At 42.7% G+C, this 19,929-nt stretch overlaps 1 protein-coding gene across 1 annotated transcript; it reads right to left on the reverse strand.

Annotated features, from left to right (window-relative positions):
- Nucleotides 1–800: 800 nt before the first annotated feature.
- ikzf1 (IKAROS family zinc finger 1 (Ikaros)) lies at nucleotides 801–19,029 on the reverse strand (the record flags this gene model as incomplete). Its single annotated transcript, XM_079279971.1, has 8 exons — nucleotides 801–2,694; nucleotides 3,170–3,304; nucleotides 3,846–3,971; nucleotides 5,176–5,343; nucleotides 6,842–7,111; nucleotides 13,756–13,869; nucleotides 14,037–14,090; nucleotides 18,696–19,029. 8 exons carry the CDS (start codon nucleotides 19,027–19,029, stop codon nucleotides 1,985–1,987), a joined length of 1,911 nt encoding a protein of 636 aa, XP_079136097.1. The 3' UTR covers nucleotides 801–1,984.
- Nucleotides 19,030–19,929: the final 900 nt, after the last annotated feature.

The raw sequence follows: 19,929 nt of genomic DNA on the forward strand, positions 1-19,929 counted from the left end.
ATATCAATGGCACACGGTCATGTAAAGTGTGAAACACCTTGACTGCTAACATCTTGTTGGATCCTTGGCTGAATTGGTTGAATCCGATTCTTTCAGCTGCTTGAAAGGGGAAGTGAGATTTGGGATTCTGGCAGGGCCAGAGTTGGTTGGCCAGATTAATCGCTCTCATGCAAATGCCCTCCCTCCCCTGTTGGGTCCCAGTCAAGCGTGGGGGTGTGGGGTGGGGGGACCTCGGCGCTGGCCACAGCTGCTTCCCGTTTCTGCTAAATCACACAGCAGCCATCTGGACGAGGCTGCCGCCGCCGAGCTCCTCCTGCCGGCCCCGACCGAGCCGCCGCAGACGGGCCCGGCCCTCAGAGCCCCGGCCCCTGCCTTCTGCTCCAGTGCCCGAATCCTTCGCTGCTCCTCAGAGGACCACACTCTTCAGGTCCTGGACACGGGACATGTCCACATGCTGGTGTGTGTGTGTAAGTGTGTGTGTGTTTGCTGCTTATGCTACAATGTACTCCCTTGATGTCACAATTTTAACACGAGGGTCTCTGTGTGGACAAATGCCCCTGTGATGTGTCAGCCTTCTGTTTGGCATCCTTGGTGAATTCATATGAGGGAATGTTTTTAGTGAAAAAGAATATGTGAGCGTACGGTTTATAACTACAACCGCACCGAAGAAAAGATCAATATCTGATGGAAATTCGATCTTTTATGCAAAATATAAATACTTTGAAACCACTCATGGTAATCGTATGTGGAGAGGTGTTTATTTATTCTTCTGTTTGTGTGTTGTGTACACAAATGCCAGTCATTCACTCTTTCTTGACAGGCAGCAGAGAGCAGCATCTTGAATGACATCTAAACTTAATTATTTCAGAAGGTTCGAGAGTGAGAAATAAAATCTCCATATTTTTTAAGAAGGTAAAAACTTTTCATTAACTCCAGGAATGATTTTCAGTTTAACGTGGACATTTTGACAGCTGGTTAATAATAATAAAAATACCCATATGAATTTATAGAGACGATCCCAAGTAGCTGCAGGTCTGTTAACAGTGGACCTTTAGTCATTAAACAACTTCCTCCTTATTACTAGACTCATCCACAGTAACACAACACTTGCCTGCTCTTTGTGCATATATAAAATATCCTTTATTGATATTTTGCAAGCATAAAGCTCCTTCAAACCTCAAATGGCTCGTTTGAAACGATTCTTAGCCATCAAGTGCCAAAAACAAAAGGCCAGGATAACATTTTCTTCTGATAAAATTCAAAATAAAACCCAGCAGCGGTCCTGTTTTCACCTCAAACACATTTAGTACAGTTGGACAGAAAGAGATGCAGCTTTTATGAACTACTCCACAAACAAACATCGATCACTGTAATAAATACAAAAACAGACAGGCGTGTAAATGTGATATAAATAATATGTAGGTTGTTACAAATACAAGAACAGGTTGAAACTTTGAAAAGGGACGTGTGGGGTTATCTACAATGATTGCTTTTATCGATTGCATTTCATTTTCTAAAATGGGTTTTACTGCACTGGAAACAACTGCAGAACATTTCGGACACTTCAGTAAACAGATTTCTAAATGTGAGGATGGTCATCGTTTCTATACTAAATCTAGAAAAAAAAGTTGCTGCATGGTTTTCCAAAAGAAAAGACACATTTTATACATGTGGCAAACTGTAAATACATCATTTAAACATTATGTACTACTCTTCCTTTTGAACACGGCATTGGGAAGGGGAAATAAAAGTCTTGATTTATATTTGTACATGAATCTGTGTTCCACAAACATGCATACTTTGTATAAAAAACACAACTTTCAGACATCAACAGTGTATTTTACATCTTGTATTTCTTATGCATTTATTTCAGCCGCACGTCTGCATGACTGAGTGTGTGTGTGTGCGTGTGGCGTGTTGGCCACACACACACACACACACCTGTTTGTCTGTGTGGAAGTGTGTGTTCTCTGGTAGACGGGGCTCAGTAGCGATGCTCCCCCCGCGTTATGTGTGAGGAGAACTCGTATCGGTCTTGACTCCGGTGACCACAGAGGTTACACTCGAAGGGGTCTCTGAAGCCATGGCAGCCCATGTGAATGGTGTACATGACGTGGTCCAGGAAGAGAACGCGGCAGTGTTCGCACCGGTACGCCCTCACCTGCTCCCCGTCCGCCGTCACCACCTTGAAGCCCTCGGACGCCATCTCCATGCTGGCCCGGATGGCCTCGTACTGCCTCTGCTGCTCCTCCTTCACCAGAGGGAGCATGCCGTTCCTCACCCCCGAGGTGATGTGGTTGGTCAGGTAGATGAGGCCGGACGCCGCCCCGCCGGGGCGATCCTCATTGTTGCTCTCGGTGTCCGTGGAGTCCTGGCCGCTGTGGCTGGGCGAGCCGTCCTTCTCGATGGAGGCGGACTTGGAGTTGGAGAGGAGGAGCAGGTTCTCGGCCGCGTTGTCTTTGGCCGTCAGGCTGAGGCCCGTCCCCGCGTGGCCCTCGGGCGCCGGCTTGTGCAGCGGGTACATGGAGCTGAGACCCAAGTCAGAAGAGGAGGCCGGGGAGGTCTGGACCAGAGGCCGGAGCGACTCGGCCCCCAGGTAGCTGATGGCGCTGTTGATGGCCTGGTCGATGACGTGGGGCTGAATCATCTCACCTGCTCCTCCGTCGTAGGACAGGTCTGACAGACGTTTGTCGCCTGAGGGTTGGGAGAGAGACACAAGAGCAATGTGGAGGTTGTACTTCACTGACACGCTTGAACTTTCACCTCCGTCCTGTGATGACACCACATTAATACCGAGCCTGCTCCTCTCTAGCTGAGTTAGAAAATGACTCACTGTTTTTGTTTCTTCTGGTCTCATATTGGTATTTCTAGTCTCATACTAGCTTTTTTCCTGAGCCTCTTAATTTCACATGAACATTATCATCATCTTAATGTAATATTAATATACATGATCAAACACAATTTCAACATTCAAACATAGGCTTTTCTAACAGTGTTTAAACAAGTTAAAGGCAAAATTCCTGTTGAGGCTGAACTGCAAAAATAGAGTGTAAAACTGTAATAAACACAAAACACATTGCAGCTTTCACAGGCGCAGCGGTCACACAAATGTATCAGCAAAAGCAGCGATATTGTATATTACACAAAGGAAGCAGATTTCAGCCCTTACCCACAAACTTCTGTGGCATAGTGCTCTTACGCTTAGCTACGTTATTAGCTAGTCTGTCTAGCACCAAGGCTCTGTCAGATCCCATCTGGCTTAAGTCTTCCCTCTGCTCATTCTGGTTGCTTTCTTCCTTTACTACTGGAAAGCAAGACAGAAAAGTAGATTTCAGAGTCAAAGTGATTTGAGTTTGTCCTGTTTAAAGTGATGAGCTGGCGCCTGACAACAACACAACGGTATTTTCTGGTCTGATGGTTGGTTTTCTCACAGAGCGGACTATTCTGACACACTTTGGTCTATAAATAAAATATTTGTTCATGCTCACAGATGAGGTATAGATGTGTTTCTAGTCTAGACTGCAGAGGTTTAGCACCCTGCACATGAAATATCTCTACAGTCAGGTCATTCAACAGATGACTGGGTAAACATGGATAAATACAGAACTTTATCCTGACAACATGATTAAATTGACAAAGTTATCCCTGCAATCATTTCACACAGCTGCAGAACTTCTGCATGATGTATTCGAATGGAACGACCGTAATTTGACCTGACCTGTTGGAGCATTTAGTAACAGCTTCATGGTGCACTGCTGCTGCATGCATAGCGCGTCCTGCACTCGGGGTAAAGTGGGCCCTCAGATTTGGGTGAAAGTGAAGTGTGCGTCTCGTGAGGCACCAACCTGTGTAGATGCTGTTCTGCAGCCCCATGCACTGGAGGTAGTTGTGACACCGCTCCTTGTGCTCCTCGAGAGAGCTGCGCTGCTTGTAACTCCGCCCACAGTAAGCACACTTGTGGGGTTTTCCAACTGCAGAGAAAAGAAAAAGCCACATTAGATCAATGGAGATTCAACCTACAGTAATATTTATTTATTCTGCTGTTCTCACTGCCCTTTTCCTGGAAAAATACAGGAACTGATTTTACATTTCCAGTTTGAGTGGAAAAAATAGAAGACAACCGCCTACAAAGGGTTCATGGAGAGAAACCCCAACGAAAAAAGACCCGGCAGTGCCGCCCACACAGCTGATCTTTGTAGCTGCCACTGAGGTCGTGTCTTCTGTGTTTTTTGGGGGGAATTTGGGAAGCAACTTGGGGAAGTTTACATTTTACAAATAAAGCTTACTCATAGTGGGTATGTTATGAGCTGATTCTTGTGTAGAGTGTATTTAAAAAAAAATGATGCCAACAAAATAAATAAATAAGGTATTTCCCCGTCAGAGGTTTATTCCTGGTCTTGTGGAGAAGGATAATAATAGACCCAAAGTTGTTGAATAAAATTCTATTGAAATTGTAAATGAACAGTTGAATAAATAGAATTTTTTTAAAAGGAGAGCAATGACCTCAGTATTTCTAAAAGTCTGGCTACGGCCCTCGTTTATTTTTGGTGTTTAGTCAATCCCAAAGTCCTGCTGCTGTAACAACTTACACGAGCACCAAATGTCTATTAATCCATGGCTGAACGTGGTGCCCAACACATACACTATTTACTGCAGTTTGAGCAATGTTTGCCAAAAACTACAGTGCCCTGCTCAGCCTTTTTGAGAAAGGACATTGAATTCATTGTGACCTGTTTTAAAGCCTGCCTTTGGTAAGAATGAGCCGAGTGTCACAAACGCAGTAGAAAGTACTGACAGACTAACACGCTGTTGGTTTTAAGCCTTCCACGGTAATCGAAGACAGTCAAATAAATTGATTTCAGTTGAAACGGCTGTGCAAGAATCATTCTGCAGTTTATCCCTTCACTGTTCTGCCGAGCTCTTCAGAGCAGGCTTTGTAAATGTGCTGTTTACACCCAAATATTTCATTTGCACATACCGGTACTTCTGCAAAGCATTTGCAGAGAAAAAAAAAAAAAAAAAGTGACACCATATCTACACCCTGTCAACTTCCCCTTGCATCGCACTAATCTCTCACCGTATGCACTGTGGAACAGGACATGCCTTTTGTAAAGGCAGCCCAGGAGTTACCACGAGTGCAGACGTTTTCAGTGAGGGTGACCTTTGCGTACTCACCCGAGTGGGTGCGCAAATGGCCGGTGAGGGCGTCCCTCCTGCGGCAGGCGTAGCTGCACAGGTGACACTTGAAGGGTTTCTCCCCCGAATGGAGCTTGATGTGACGCAGCAGGTTGCCCTTCTGGGTGAAAGAGGCACCGCACTGGCTGCACTGAAACGGACGTTCTCCTGAGGACAACAACACAACAGATGCACACTATTGTAAAGAGGCAGCTCAAAACACAACACGTATGTTTCGCTGGCACTCACTTTTATGTGTTTTTTATTTGATGTTCTTGATTTGTAATGTTTTGTCTTCATTGCACCACTCTCCCTGACCTCCCTGTGTTCGATCCCTCCACTGACGGGCGACAAAAGCACAACGTCTCTGCCTTTTAATGCGTGGATGAAGGAGCGCGCTGCAGGAAATGTGGGGTCGCTGCACTACAAGCACGCCGAGCGCCAGAACAAGCCGGATGACGGAGCGTCTCCGGGGCAGAGAGCGCTCCAGCAGCCTGCGAGAGGGTTTCACAGCAGAGTGACACTCCATCTCTCCGTGCTCCCCCTGCCCCACCGGCTTCTGGCGCTCTGATCGAACAAGAGCCTTTCAGACTCAGCCTGCCAGTTCCGTAATGCACCATTGCCTAGGTCAATTTGATCTGAAAATCTCATTTTTTCCTCTTCTTCGTCTCTAAAATAAGAGCGGCACATCACAATGCAAATTCAGCCTCATTTGAATAAAGCGAAGGAAACACTTTGTGTTGAGAGCCAGTCTTCCTGATCAGCGCTTCTGGAATAAACCAATATCCAGCCTCTCCGAGTGTTGTGGCATTCTGTGAGAACGTTTTAATATGGCTTTTTTTCTTTTTCTTTTTTTCTCTCAAAGGCCCCCCATAAAATAAGAGTCACCAGTGAAGCAGCAAAAACATAAAAAAAGGAAATTCATTAAAAATGCATTTCAGGAGCAAAGACTCACCACAGAGTATTTTCTATTTAAATAGGAGGCACTTCATTATATCTTTTATTGTACTTTCTTTTGCATTTACATTAGTCGAGTGTTCCTTTCTTCCATTTTGAGTTTCATTAGTTTCTAAAGCTTGACAGCTAAGTGCCTTTTTCAAAAATGTTCCCCACCACTGGTTTGGCTTCATTACAATAGAATATCAATTTTGAAATTTGAAAAAAACTTTTAATAGCCAGATAATTGTCACTTCATAGAGATTCCATTTAATTGCCGCAGATATATCCCGTTTCTCATCTGAGGGCATGTTTTTTCGGACCAAGTTCTTCTCTGCTACTTTATCGCTGTAATAATTTGATAAGTTACTGTTGCTTGTTATGTGGTAATCCGGACTCATTTAGATGAACAATAATGAATGCTGATGGTATGCTCAAAGTCTATTTCACGCACGATAGGAAGGCTTACATGCATACAGCCAAACACCTCAGTATAAGGGTGACTGCAAACATAAGAACAGGCTCTGAAGTTTATTTATGCATCACGGTACTGCTGGTGTTAGTAGGAGACAACCAATCTAAGCTTCGTTTATGCCATTTAAAGTCTGAAGAAATGCTCTAAGCATGTGCGGGAGCCACGGCAGACACCTTTCTACCCCTCATCCATCCTCTCATACTGACAGTGAACATGGGTGCACATGAAGGGCAAGAAGTGTTGCAGGTGGCTTACCAGTGTGGCTTCGCTTGTGCACCATCAACACATTGGGGCCAATGCAAACTATCCCACAGATATCGCACTTGAGCTTCCCGTTGGGCAGCCGGATACCGCCGGCCGAGGAGAAGGCCTTGGCTTCGAGGCTCGGCTGTGAGCCGTTCACCGTGGCCCCCGAGGCATCGATCACGCGCAAGTCTTCTGCGCACTCTTCCTCCTCCACGCCATTCATGTCACAGGCCAGCCCATTCTCCTCATCACTGCGAGCCTCAACTTTAATGTTACAGGCTGGAAAAGAGGGCAAGGGTGGGGGCCACGGTTTAGAATACGAGCATGATTCTTTCATGATGTTATGTACTAAAGATGGGCAATTATCAGTGTGGTATTGAGACTGTGACATGAGAATAGATCTGCTTATTGTAACATTGTGGTGTAGCCTGGAAGTTGCGTTTGCCTGTTCTGAAAGGCTTCATAATAGGAAAGTGAAACGATTTTGTGAACCTGAGTGACTGTCCTCACTGAAAGAATTGATGTTTCTAATACATGTTTGGTCTTTATATCGACCTTTTCTCACTGATTGCTTCTAAAAATGCAAGAGAACTATTTAATTTAGTTTGGTGTGACTTGGTTTGTTCATTCTACGTAAAAACATAGTTTAAGTATGTCATTAATATTGTTCTTCTTAATCTTTAATTATTTCAGTTTTTATTTCATAATTTACCTGACAGATTGTCATAGATAAATTATTCCTCGTCTCATGTTTTGCATTTTATTTTGGTGAGACGCTTCCTTTTTCTCTGATTCACATTATGTGTGACAATGTTCTTATTTTTTTTTACGTACTTTCTCATCTTATGAAGACGAATTTGATGAACTCAAACTGTGTTACTTGCAGCCATGAAACTGAACTTTAATAAGACCTGGCTTTACTGTCGCCAATGTGTTTCTGTTCATCCCCTCGCTCCTCTGTCGGGACAGACACTGTGTTTAACTGCACTGCAACTGCACTATTGTATAACAAGGGCAACAACGCTTCTGCAAGGGAAAACCTCCTTTAGTGCACAATGCAACATTTTCATGTTTACCAGGATTCTGCAGCAAAACTTCAAAAGCTTCCCCTTTTACTTTAGACATTTCTGTGAATAAAGCCTGTGAAAAATCAAGAAACTTCAGATAAGATACTCATCTAAACCGTAGACTATACTGCCTATTTATTTCCCTGCAGCATGGCTGCACAGGGATACACAACACAGGTAGCTAGCGTGCTTACTGTTTGAGGATGTCAGCGATGAAGAAACACACAGATCATCTAGCACCATCACACTTTGGTAAAACAAATGACAGCAAGATAAACAGGAAACAGAGACACAGGAAGCAGTGTGAAACTAGGGACGACGGCGGTGTCTATCAGAGCAAGAGAGTGCGTTGTACACACACGCAGGCACACATAAGACAAACTCACATTCGGCCATTTCACTATGTAGAGGGCTTTTAATCCTCCTAATGCAAGCCTTTCAGAGTACAGGAACTAAATGCTGCATGATTGATGACTGGCAACTGTAATTTATACCAAAACTATAATCTCCACTAAATGTGTAGCGTTCCCAAAGTGATCACAAAAGAGAAGTGTTGTCTGCGCCGAACTACCTGCTCCTTCTTTTCCCACCACAGAGCAGTTAAGAGAACTGACAGATCTTGCAAGTCCCACAGCTACACCAGCTTGTGGTTTGCATGTCACGGTTGCAGCCTGGTTTCCCCATGCCTCTACCTCTTGTTTGTACAACTGAAGAGGAAGAAGTGGAAATCATGAAATATAGGAATCCATGGAAAAGGGGAAGCTTCAGAAGAGGGCCTGTCTAACTGAAATACCAAGAATTATGGAGAAGTGACAGAAAGGGAAGCATGGGAAAGGAATTGTAAAACAGCCTGTAACTGAAACCTGGTTGTTGTTGTTTTTTTTCTTTTGTAGGAGCTTTGTTTTCAACGAGAGCCCATAAATCCCCTGATGTACAGAGTGTTAGACAGGAGGAGATGGAGCACACTAACAGAGAAGGATCATGAGATGTTTATGATCGCTTTTTCCGAATCAAAGTAGCATAATCCCACCGTCCATCTCCACGCATTTCTTTCAACAACAATCTGCTCATCTGTTAAAATTCGGTGGACAAACTCTCGTGTCTTGTTGCTGAGCAGATGAGATAAGAGAGACGCCAGCCGTGCACGCATAGGGAAGGAAAGGCTTCACTGTTTGTAAAAACAAAATGGTGCTTATGTTCTATTAAAGTGGAAAAGCTGATGATGAGTTTCGCTAGTATTCATTACATATTTCTTTTTTTAAATATAGCAAGCATTTATCCATTACTTTTCTCTATTTATCCATTACTTTCAACTATATAACCTTTTATCCACAACATTAACTATTTTGAGCTCTTCTAACGTTACCTATTTTACCCATGTATGCATGACTGTTAGCTAACTATTTTAAATGTGTATTATCCATTACTCTAAGCTAACGTGGACTATTTTAACCTTTTATGCTTTTTAGCGAACATAATTTCTCTATTTATCCATTACTTTCAACTATTTAACCTTTTATCTATATCATAACTATTTTATCAATGTATCCATTACTGTTAGCTAACATTAACTATTTAAACAGTTTATCTATTACTGTTAGCTAACGTTAACGATTTAAACAGTTTATCTATTACTGTTAGCTAACGTTAACTATTTAAACAGTGTATCTATTAGTGTGAGCTAACGTTAACTATTTAAACAGTTTATCTATTACTGTTAGCTAACGTTAATGATTTAAACAGTTTATCTATTACTGTTAGCTAACGTTAACTATTTAAACAGTTTATCTATTACTGTTAGCTAACGTTAACGATTTAAACAGTTTATCTATTACTGTTAGCTAACGTTAACTATTTAAACAGTGTATCTATTAGTGTGAGCTAACGTTAACTATTTAAACAGTTTATCTATTACTGTTAGCTAACGTTAATGATTTAAACAGTGTATCTATTAGTGTGAGCTAACGTTAACTATTTAAACAGTTTATCTATTACTGTTAGCTAACGTTAATGATTTAAACAGTTTATCTATTACTGTTAGCTAACGTTAACTATTTAAACAGTTTATCTATTACTGTTAGCTAACGTTAACTATTTAAACAGTGTATCTATTAGTGTGAGCTAACGTTAACTATTTAAACAGTTTATCTATTACTGTTAGCTAACGTTAATGATTTAAACAGTTTATCTATTACTGTTAGCTAACGTTAACTATTTAAACAGTTTATCTATTACTGTTAGCTAACGTTAACTATTTAAACTGTTTATCCATTACTGTTAGCTAACGTTAACTATTTAAACTGTTTATCTATTACTGTTAGCGAACGTTAAATATTTAAACTGGTAAGCCATTACTATTCGGTAACGTTAACTATTTCAACTGTTTCTTTATTACTTGTGGCTAACATTAACTATTTCTATTGTTTATTCATTACAGCTAACTGTTTCTCCTTTTCTACACTACTACTACTACATTACACACACTCAACGAGTGGTGTTCCCCTGACTCATTATGAGAACGTTTTATTTTCATTTTTTTGTTACATTAACTACAATCTGCCCCAGAAACACACCTGGTTGGGAAACACTCGCTGAAGACACGTTTGCACCTTCTATGACATTTTGTGTCAGGTTGAGCATGAGTCCTACTCACAAGAGAATTACAACCTGTACTAAGCAGCCGGAGCCATCTCTTTCGGAGAATTTACTTTGCACACGTTACAAATAATGGGTATGAATTTCTCACTTGAACCACTACCGGGTTTCAGTCAGGCACAAGCACTTCACGTAAGGAGGGATATTTTTTTTGAGGGCAAGTGATCAGGTGTGTACTATTTGCATATCACAGAGCTCGAAAGCAAAACTCTGCAAGTGGCTACACCACTTCAACACTCTTAATTTAATTTATGGTTTTAGCCACAAAACCTCTGGTTGCCAGAGTTTTCTGGGTAACTGAAGTACTTTGCTAATGTCAACAGGGAGTTGTAAAATGATGTACCAATAAAAAGCGTTAATGGAACTATTGCTGAGTATTGGCAGGAGAGAATTTTCTCTGCACATGGAAATGTAGCTACGGTTACAGGAATATCTTCAATATAAAAATAATAAAAAACTAAATAAAAATATTAAAAGGTGTATACTGTAGGCTACATAATAAATTGTGTTTCTTCACATTTATTTCTGAATTCTTTGAACAAGTAACTTTAAAAAACCTTTATGTTTATCTGTGGTTGTCAGGTTTTCAACCGGCTAAAGCAGCCAGAAGGGAACCATGAACGCTGGGCTGCCCCCCCCCCCCCCCCCCCCCTACTTCTCATGGATATGGGGAAGTTGTGACTGAATTGGGAATAGGAAGAAGGCTTTTTAATTTTTATCTTGTTTGTCACAGTCACACATCCTGATTTGCTCGTTTTGGGAAGCAAGGGTCAGACAAACAAAAAAGGTTGCAATAAAATGATTATAACCTGATGTGGATCTAATCCTCAGGTTACAGATGAAGGGGCAGAATGAAACAATGACAAATACTGAGAGAAGTGACTTACGAATATATATCTAAAAAAAAAGCTATTGTACTCGTGTAAAAGACTGATTGTTGTACAAAAATACGAAGTTATTGGAAGATCGGAAGCCATTTAGCAAGTGTGTTAGTTCTGCAGCGTGGAAACACAGGGAGCCTGCTGGAGGTTCCTGTTACTGACTTGTGCTGCTCTCACTGCCTGAAAATAACCCAATGTGCAAAACAGTGGGACCACATGTGTTAAACCACGCCAGTAACACTCTCGAAGGCCAAAAACAGCCTGCTTTTCCCCTCACACTTTTTTTTCTTTCAGAAACTCGCCTCCACGTTTTCGGGAACTAGACAGCTCAGTCTCCCTCTTAGTCTCATGTCTCTGAAATAGCAAAGGCTACTATCTGAATCACTGGAAGTGAAAGAAAAATCATTTCACTGGGATGTCGAGAAGGCCATCGTACCGCCTTGTGACTTTAACCAAATATGCTTCCATTCAAATCTTCATATGAAGCAACACAAGACAATTAAATTAATTTTGTTTGTATTTTTGTGACAATTTACTCAACACACTGATATGGGGCACAAAAAACGTGCAGCGTTGTGAATACTCAGTGACAATCCCAGGCTGAGAAGACTTATTTGCAACAGGAAACAACCTGGGTTTTGAGGTTTTGAGCTTTCGATACTTTGAGGTCCGTGTCCCACATATAGTCCCCCTGTTTTTTGCCTTTTTTCACGACAGAGAACTGAGCAGCACATGATCCTGGGTGATAATTATAACTCATTCTGCCTTTTATCACAGAGGCAGCCATGCATAGATGTACCAGATACTTGCACTTCCCTTCTTTCTCTCTGCCCCTATATAGACACACGTACACACACACACGCGAAGTGATCGCACTCTTATAGGGAATGAACAGAAACTCACATGTAGTACATAAAGACGTACACGCCACAGCCAGCTGTGCCCTCTCAACTCTTATACGATGAAAGTCAGACATTTAGATCAGCTGCTTTCCGACTATTTCCCCTTTTTCCCCACAGATTGTACTAAACGTCCATCGTTCCACTGAGATGAGATGTACACAGTCGTATAAAACATGGCTCTGCAAAAGCTCCCTAACTCGATTCAACACGTGTTGATTGTTGCCATCGCAGCACTTTGCAGAACTGATTTCTGAGCTCAACAGTTGTAAAGTCAAACAGAGAGCCTTTGTGAGTAAGCGTGCGTGTGTGTGTGTGTAGGTGTGTGACCTATGTGGTGTAGTGATGCACTGATCTCTCGGAGCTCGGCCCTCTTCCTGAACTCTTTATCTCCAGGAGTGTTGAAACTGTCTGATGGCAAGTTCTTCTTAGGAAACACTTGCACATCCTATTTCAGTTGAGCTGAGTTGCACCTCTTTAGGCACATTTCACATCTCAAACTTCTCAGAGTCTTTACGTTTCTATGTCTTCCATATCTCCTTTCTTTGTAGTTGGGGATGATTTAATGAATAAAGTAAATGAATGACAACGGCCCTCGTGTGAATTCATCTCATCTGAGTGCATCTTCAGAGCGGTGACGTTCCCTATCATTTTGGACATTCAGTGAACATATTAAATGTTTATAATTTCAAAAACATACAACAACTTAGAAACATTACCTGTATTATTTAAGCTATGAAAACTGAATTTTATGTCTGATTCATCCTGCCGTCATGTAAAACAGATTAGCTTTTAATGACCAATAATGATTCCCCCTGATTTCTCACAAACCACCCATGTTAGGGGACTTGAGATAAATATACGGCGCCCCGATGTGAATCCCCCCAGCATGCTTCATCCTTATTTTCACCATGATATTCCCTGGCTTGATGTTCACAAACTCAAATCAAGGCCACATTAGCTATTCCTTAAGATTGGGCTTATTAATGACATGCCATGGATCAAAGGGATTTTTTCTTTTTCTTTTACCTTTCCTGCCAATGACCTAAATGTGTCTCTTTGCAGCTTTAAATTAATTTTTCCAAGGGATTTGGAACAGCAAATATCTCCCACTGGATGTGTATGGGATTAAGTTGTAAAATCATTTGAATGTCTTTTTTTATAAATATATATGTTATGCTTTTGATACTGACATTACTTTCATTTAACCATTCTACACTGATTTGGATGCTTTGGGAGTGAACACATTACTGTTGGGAAAGGCACTGCGGTGGGTTTGACTCAGTTTAGATTGCTGCTTCATGGATACACTCAATTTAACGTAGCAATCACGCACTTGGATTACTTCATTCTTAAATCGCACAAGCATCAGTGATGTTCTGGGTGGCTGTGGGTGCGTTTGGTGAGACGTTGCCTCGTACCTTTGTCCCCTCTGTTGTTATGCTGGTGGGTGGAGCTGGCTGACAGGTCCTCGGGGACGGCCATGGGGTCCTCTGCCTCCTCGGACGCGTCGTTGATGGGGGGGCTGTCCCGGCCTGGGGAGACACACACCAGCAAACACACATCACTCACCATGGGGCCCCTCCACGTGTCTCATTCAGGAGACGCAAAATGTACCTCCGGGCGCTGTAAGAGCCCGTTTGTTGGGCCTATTGTGTCTACTTTCTGCACTCTACGGCTCAATCATGCAGTAGTCTTTTACCTGGCATCTGGGCCATTTCCTGGGCCTCCTCCGTCTCCATGCGGTGCAAGTACTCTTAATGGGAGAGATGGAGATGTAGATGTGTGTGAGTTTAATCAAGTGCAGGCGGAGGAAACAACATTATAAAAAGGCAGAGTGGAGTAAAGGGTGTACCTCTCGGCGTGACTTTGTCACCTCAGTGAGATCACTGTTGTCAGCGCCGCAGACACACCACTGTCCCCCACATTACATTACAAAGAATCAGACATTTTCATTACAAGTCTGACAGAGAGACCGAGCTCGGAGAGTGGCTTGGCTCCGGCTGACGGGGCCCGCTGGTAGCGGCGGGTCGCTGGGAACGGGCTTTCAGACCACATTTGTTATTTATTGTTAATTTCCTGCCACGTAATCATCCAAAAATGCAAACTGACTGCCGCAAAATTAAGCAGAAAATTAACTGGCCCCAGGTCACGAGGATGCGGGCGTTCTCCGCTCACAGCTGATCGGCGCTCGTGTTCTCTCTAATTTACTGAGCATGCATCGCTGAGCCCGCGGCCTGGGCACAGACGCATACGAGCCACAATCAGAAACAAAGAGCGTGGAGGACAGAGGGAGAGTAACAGAGAGGAGAAGGGGACAGAAGAGCAGCGAGATAGTTATAGAGGCAGAGACGTAGACAGCAATGGGAGGGCAAGAAGTCAGGAGAGTGAACGCAACAGGAAGGCGCGGAGAAAAGAAAAGAGACAGAAAAGCAGGCCGAAGGACAGAGAAGTTGTCTTTATTGATGAATTCTTCTTTTTTTTTTTTTTTGAAGCAATCCTCCGGCCAGGGCTGAATATCTGAGGAGTCACCAGTGCTCGTGGCCCCATTAATAATGGATGGCCCTCAAGCCTGCAGCAGATGGGCCCCGACAGCCTCAGCCCCAGCTCCGCCACTTCAAGAAGCCCTTGGTGGGGCCGCTGCCCAGTCCAAGCAGCCTCACAGGGAGAAGTGAAGCTCCCGAAAATAGCGAAACAAGCCCAAGGGAGAAGGGGAACCTAGGCCTTCCTGTTTTACTGACAGATGGCTCCACACATTTGGAACAAATAGTGGGAAGCGACCGGGCCGCTCTGTCGCAACGCACAACATTCTGCGGAGTCAAGTCAGGAGCTCGGTGGCATGCAGACGCCCAGGATGCAAGTGTGTGGGGGGGGGGGGGGGGGGGGGGGCAAAGGTCACTGGTGCAGAAGATTTGTTCAGCACAACACCGGGGTGTTGCGTGTTACTGCGCTGAGCTTTGCCTCTGCAGCTCCCTTCTTCAGCATCTGGAGTTTGGAGGTCGGGGCCAGAGGGCGGGTATATTCTCATGTGCTTTTTTTTTTGTTTTTTTCGGGGCAGATGGCGCGAAGGGGAAACACGGATGTGTCGGCGGGGGGGGGGGGGGGGGGGGGGATTCAGCAGAAATAAAAAAGAGAGTTCCTACATTCAGCCACAACCCACTTGCATGTGGAAAGTAGGCATGTGGAAAGTAAGGTGCACGAAGAATATTCAGGAAGTTGCTATTTTGTGATCCTCTTTTCATGCTGTATTTATATTCTGTGTTACCGACATTTTATTTTTACTATTTTAAAAACTTATCCCATTTAGTTTTTAGTTGGGATTTAGATACCGTGCCTTCATTTTCCCTCGCCAAAGATTAAAGTCCTACTTTGATGACATACTATTTTTTTTTAAAGATCATCTACTGTGCAACTTAAATGTTTTCATCCAACTTAACAGTCATGACTTTTTTGTCATTTATTTAATCAAATCAAACTGAAATTATGAAAATAGCAGGATTTTCATGCCTTTCTGCTCATGTTCTGGTTGTTGTTGGGGGATGTATGTGTGTGTGTGTGTGTGTGTGTGTGTGTGTGTGTGTGTGTGTGTGTGTGTGTGTGTGTGTGTGTGTGTGTGTGTGTGTGCGGATGAACTGGGGGCAGGTGGAATCTTTCAACCAGTTAAATGGAAGTCACAGAAAATACTTTTGACACAGTGCAGGCGGACTGGAAAAGTTTTGGTCTGAGTATATGTCAAGTGAGGAGAGGCAGGAAGAGGCTTGTGGGTTGACAGAATTCTCGGTCCTCCTCCTGTGTGTGTGCGTGTGTTTGGTAGGGGGGGGGGGGGTTTAGAGGCGTCTGCTCATAGTGAGGTGCAAAAGCAACACCAGGGAGCAGGGTGGAGATGAGAAACAACAAAACCGTTAACAGATACTGAGGACCACACCAGCAAAGTTTGGATACCCAGGAGGAAGCTTAAGGCACTGGTGTGTATGTTTAAATGAGCGCACATAGTACACACTTAAAACGCACGGTCAACACTGGACCACACGAAGCAACACTCGAGTACAGAAATGGTGAAAAAGACATTTGTGTGTTTCAGTTAGAATTGAAACAAATTTTATGTCATTAAAATTGTTTTAAAAAGAATCCAAAAATCTTTTTTTTTTTTATTATAATTCAACATTATAGCATAATTAGATTTTTTTTTAAACAAAATTTAAAAACAAAATGAAAGTGTGATTTATGGCCCAGGAGGTTCACGTTAAATATCTTGTTCATGTCTATGCATATGACAATTTGACTTTTGGCTGAAATAAAACACGAGTATATATAATATTTTGACACTATATAAACTCAGTTTCCTCGCACATTAATGCCGACCTCACTCCTGATTACATGCACAAACATTACGAATCATAATTCTATATTCTCACACACTCCACTAAAAGTTTCCATTTCAGACAGTCACGAAACAGACCTACTGACGATAAATGAAAACATATGAATTCATAATTTTCACTCCCGTGCGTGGGTCGTATGAGTAGTAATGAAGCTGTGGCCGCTTTCTTATCAGCCATTAGGATTAGAGATTAGCCCACACTGCCAAGCAATGTGGTGCACGGTCACCTTTGTTATGCACATGGAGACTCTCATCAGTAATTCATGAAATGTTTGGGTGTGAGTGGGTAGATAGTGTTAGCGGATGTGTTCTGGGAGCCCGCCGAGGGGGTGAGGGGAGAGTAAAGGTGCGCTGAAGAGAAGTTTCCTTCATTTGCATCTGACACACTTCACTACTCTGCTATTCAGACAGTACAATCATTTTAATAACTGTCTGCCTTCCTCTGCCCTCCCCCCTCCTACTTCTGTTTCTACTGACAAGAAAGATGATGTATCTGCAGACAGATTTGCAGCACTTTCCGCACTTCTCTTTCCAACTGAGATATGAAAAAGGCATATGTGTGCAGGTACCGGGGTTCCTTTCTGAGTTTTTTAAACATCTGAAACTAACGTATCTTTTCTACTAACTTTGCCGAGTGTTAGTTCATGATATTTGCATTTAAGTGTGATTTGAGTGAATTATCAACTTCCCTTTAATGTTTCAAACTCATAGAAAAATTACTTTATACTTGAAAGCAAAATTCAAATGCGTTCATATTTGTTAAAAAATTAAAATAAATCATATTACATCAAACAAAGATGCTCTCCTGCAGTTTAAGCTTGGAAAAGAAAGTAATGGAAACTTGGTGCTTTACATCTGAGCAGCGCCACTTTAAAGATAAAATGATGAAGTTACATTCATTCTTAATTTGATCAAAAGCCAATATATATGTAGATGTATATATATATGTATATATATATACATATATATACACATATTGGTTTTATTGCAGGTGCTCAACTACTAGAAGGAACTTTATTTTGTACGTGTTGAAAAGATGAAAACACTTTATTTCCTCAACAGTTTGCATCTCTCTGTTTTTCTGTCTGGGCGTTGATGAACTACTTTCCACCTCAGTGTAAAAAGTTTCATCAGTCCTGCCTACACGCGTGTGTTTTTCTTTCTTCCCTTCACACAAACGTTGAACAACTAACTGAGACTGTGGTTCGAACAGGTCAATACAAAGATTAACGGTATGAGAAATTATCAGATTTATCGATTATTAATGAATACGAGCACGAGAGTTTGCGTTGTGATTTCCTGTTTAAGCAGCGCTAAAGTATTTTCACATACGGTTTGGGGTTTTTGGCCCCGGACAAAAATTGCGTCTTAATCAAAAGTAATTTCTTCCCTAAAAGGTGTGTTTTAATATTGTATTTAACTTAAAACAGGCCTACAGAGGGATTATGTGAAGTTTACTGAGCGCGCACATCTGTTGCAACAGGTGCTGTAACAGGAGCGTAACAACCTATTAAACAGGTTAGAATTAGAGCGAAATGCCTCGATAATTAGTAGGAAATCTTAGACATGGTTTTAAAATAAATCCAAGTGATTGTGAAATAATTGATCCATGTGTTCCCAAAAGAAAAAGAGACAGGAAAAAAGGGGAACATTCCACTACTTCCGTTAAAAAACGGACTATTTAGTAACGAACGACACGGAAAAGTGAGAATAGTTTTCTGTATTTCCTAATTAAACGGTAGTCTGCTTTGTTCGTCCGCTACATGTCCTGCACCGGCGGAGAATAACGCGCACCAAACGGGATCTGATGCTGCGGCGCACCTGCACCGAAACTAGAAGGAGAGTCTTTTCTTTTCTCTTTTTTTTCCAGTCAGGTGCCAAATGTTTCCTAAAACTCTTGAGAAGAAGTTTAATTTAGAGGTGTCGCTCGAGCCCTCGAGGTCGGCGTGGAGCTGAAAAGCGCGGTGGAAGTCACTTTACCTGCTATTCCTTGAGTTTGCAGTATGAAGTTCTTCCAACTCTCCCCGGCTCCATGTGCAGAAGGTCGCAGCGCCGCAGCGGCCCCATGGAGCTGCGCCCTGAGTCCCTCCCCTCTCCACTGCACTTCCTCGTTCCAGCCCAACATGACTATGTCTCTGAGCTCAGCTGGGGCGTTTTGCCCGCTTTTATCCACAGGCCGAATCTGCAGCGGGGAGTCGATCCGCCGAGCCCTTGGTACTTGCTTTGTGCCGTGCCAATAAAAGCCGACACCCAGTAGACCATTACTGGCAGCCATGCATGAGATGGGATGAGGCGCGCGAGGAGAGTGGACCATTCATTGTTTATTTATTTCATTCTCACCGAGGAAGCTGGGGGGGGAGGGGGGGGTCCTCCTTACTTGCATATTGGACAGCTCCCCTTCTGTCACCTGTTCTGGCAGTCCATGAAATTAACACAAGTGTTTCCTTTCCCATATAATGAGTTTCTTTCTCTTTCTCTGTTTAATCCATTTGCCTTTGCTCTTTCGCACCGGATCTGGCTGCCCTTAGTCAAAGCATTCGGTCTGTCCCGCCTCATCACATCAGCCAGTGTCCAGATGTCACAACCTGAGCACCTCGTCTATTTATTATTATTATTATTTTCAACATTTCACTCTTTGTTACTTTCTGTTTTGAGACGCGCGTGCTTGCAGAGTCACTGGATCCGTCCAGCAGAAGTGCATTATGTTCACTGAAATGTGGTCTTCCCTCTGGTTCTGTGTGCAAACCAACGCTGACGCCACTGGCTCTGCGAGTCCAAACCCATCGGGGATATTTCAGTTTCGGATGAGCCCTGTGAGACCCTTGACTTCGTAGACGTTTTGCTGCAAAAGTAAATCACCTAAATTCAAAACTGCTGGAAAATGACTTTAAACTGAGATCCACAACATTGAATGTAAATGAGTAAACCGTCACCACACTGTAAGCCTTTACTGCGTACAGCAGCACTTCATCTCCCTCCATTCTGCCATCATTCATGCTGATAGTAGACGAACATATAAGGCCAGGCCTTTAAAGATGTTTAATAACTACTTTCCAATTTTCTAATAATGGCAATCTAAATGTCAATCTCTTGCACAGACTCGTAGCTAAAGCCACAGAGTGATGGGTGCCGATGTACTGCCTGAAACCATTAAAATAAATATAAATTGTCGATTAATATTGATCGTAATTCTAAATAAATGAGTTGCACCTCT

Source organism: Melanostigma gelatinosum (genome assembly GCF_949748355.1).
Source record: "Melanostigma gelatinosum genome assembly, chromosome: 12".
Lineage (NCBI taxonomy): Eukaryota > Metazoa > Chordata > Actinopteri > Perciformes > Zoarcidae > Melanostigma > Melanostigma gelatinosum.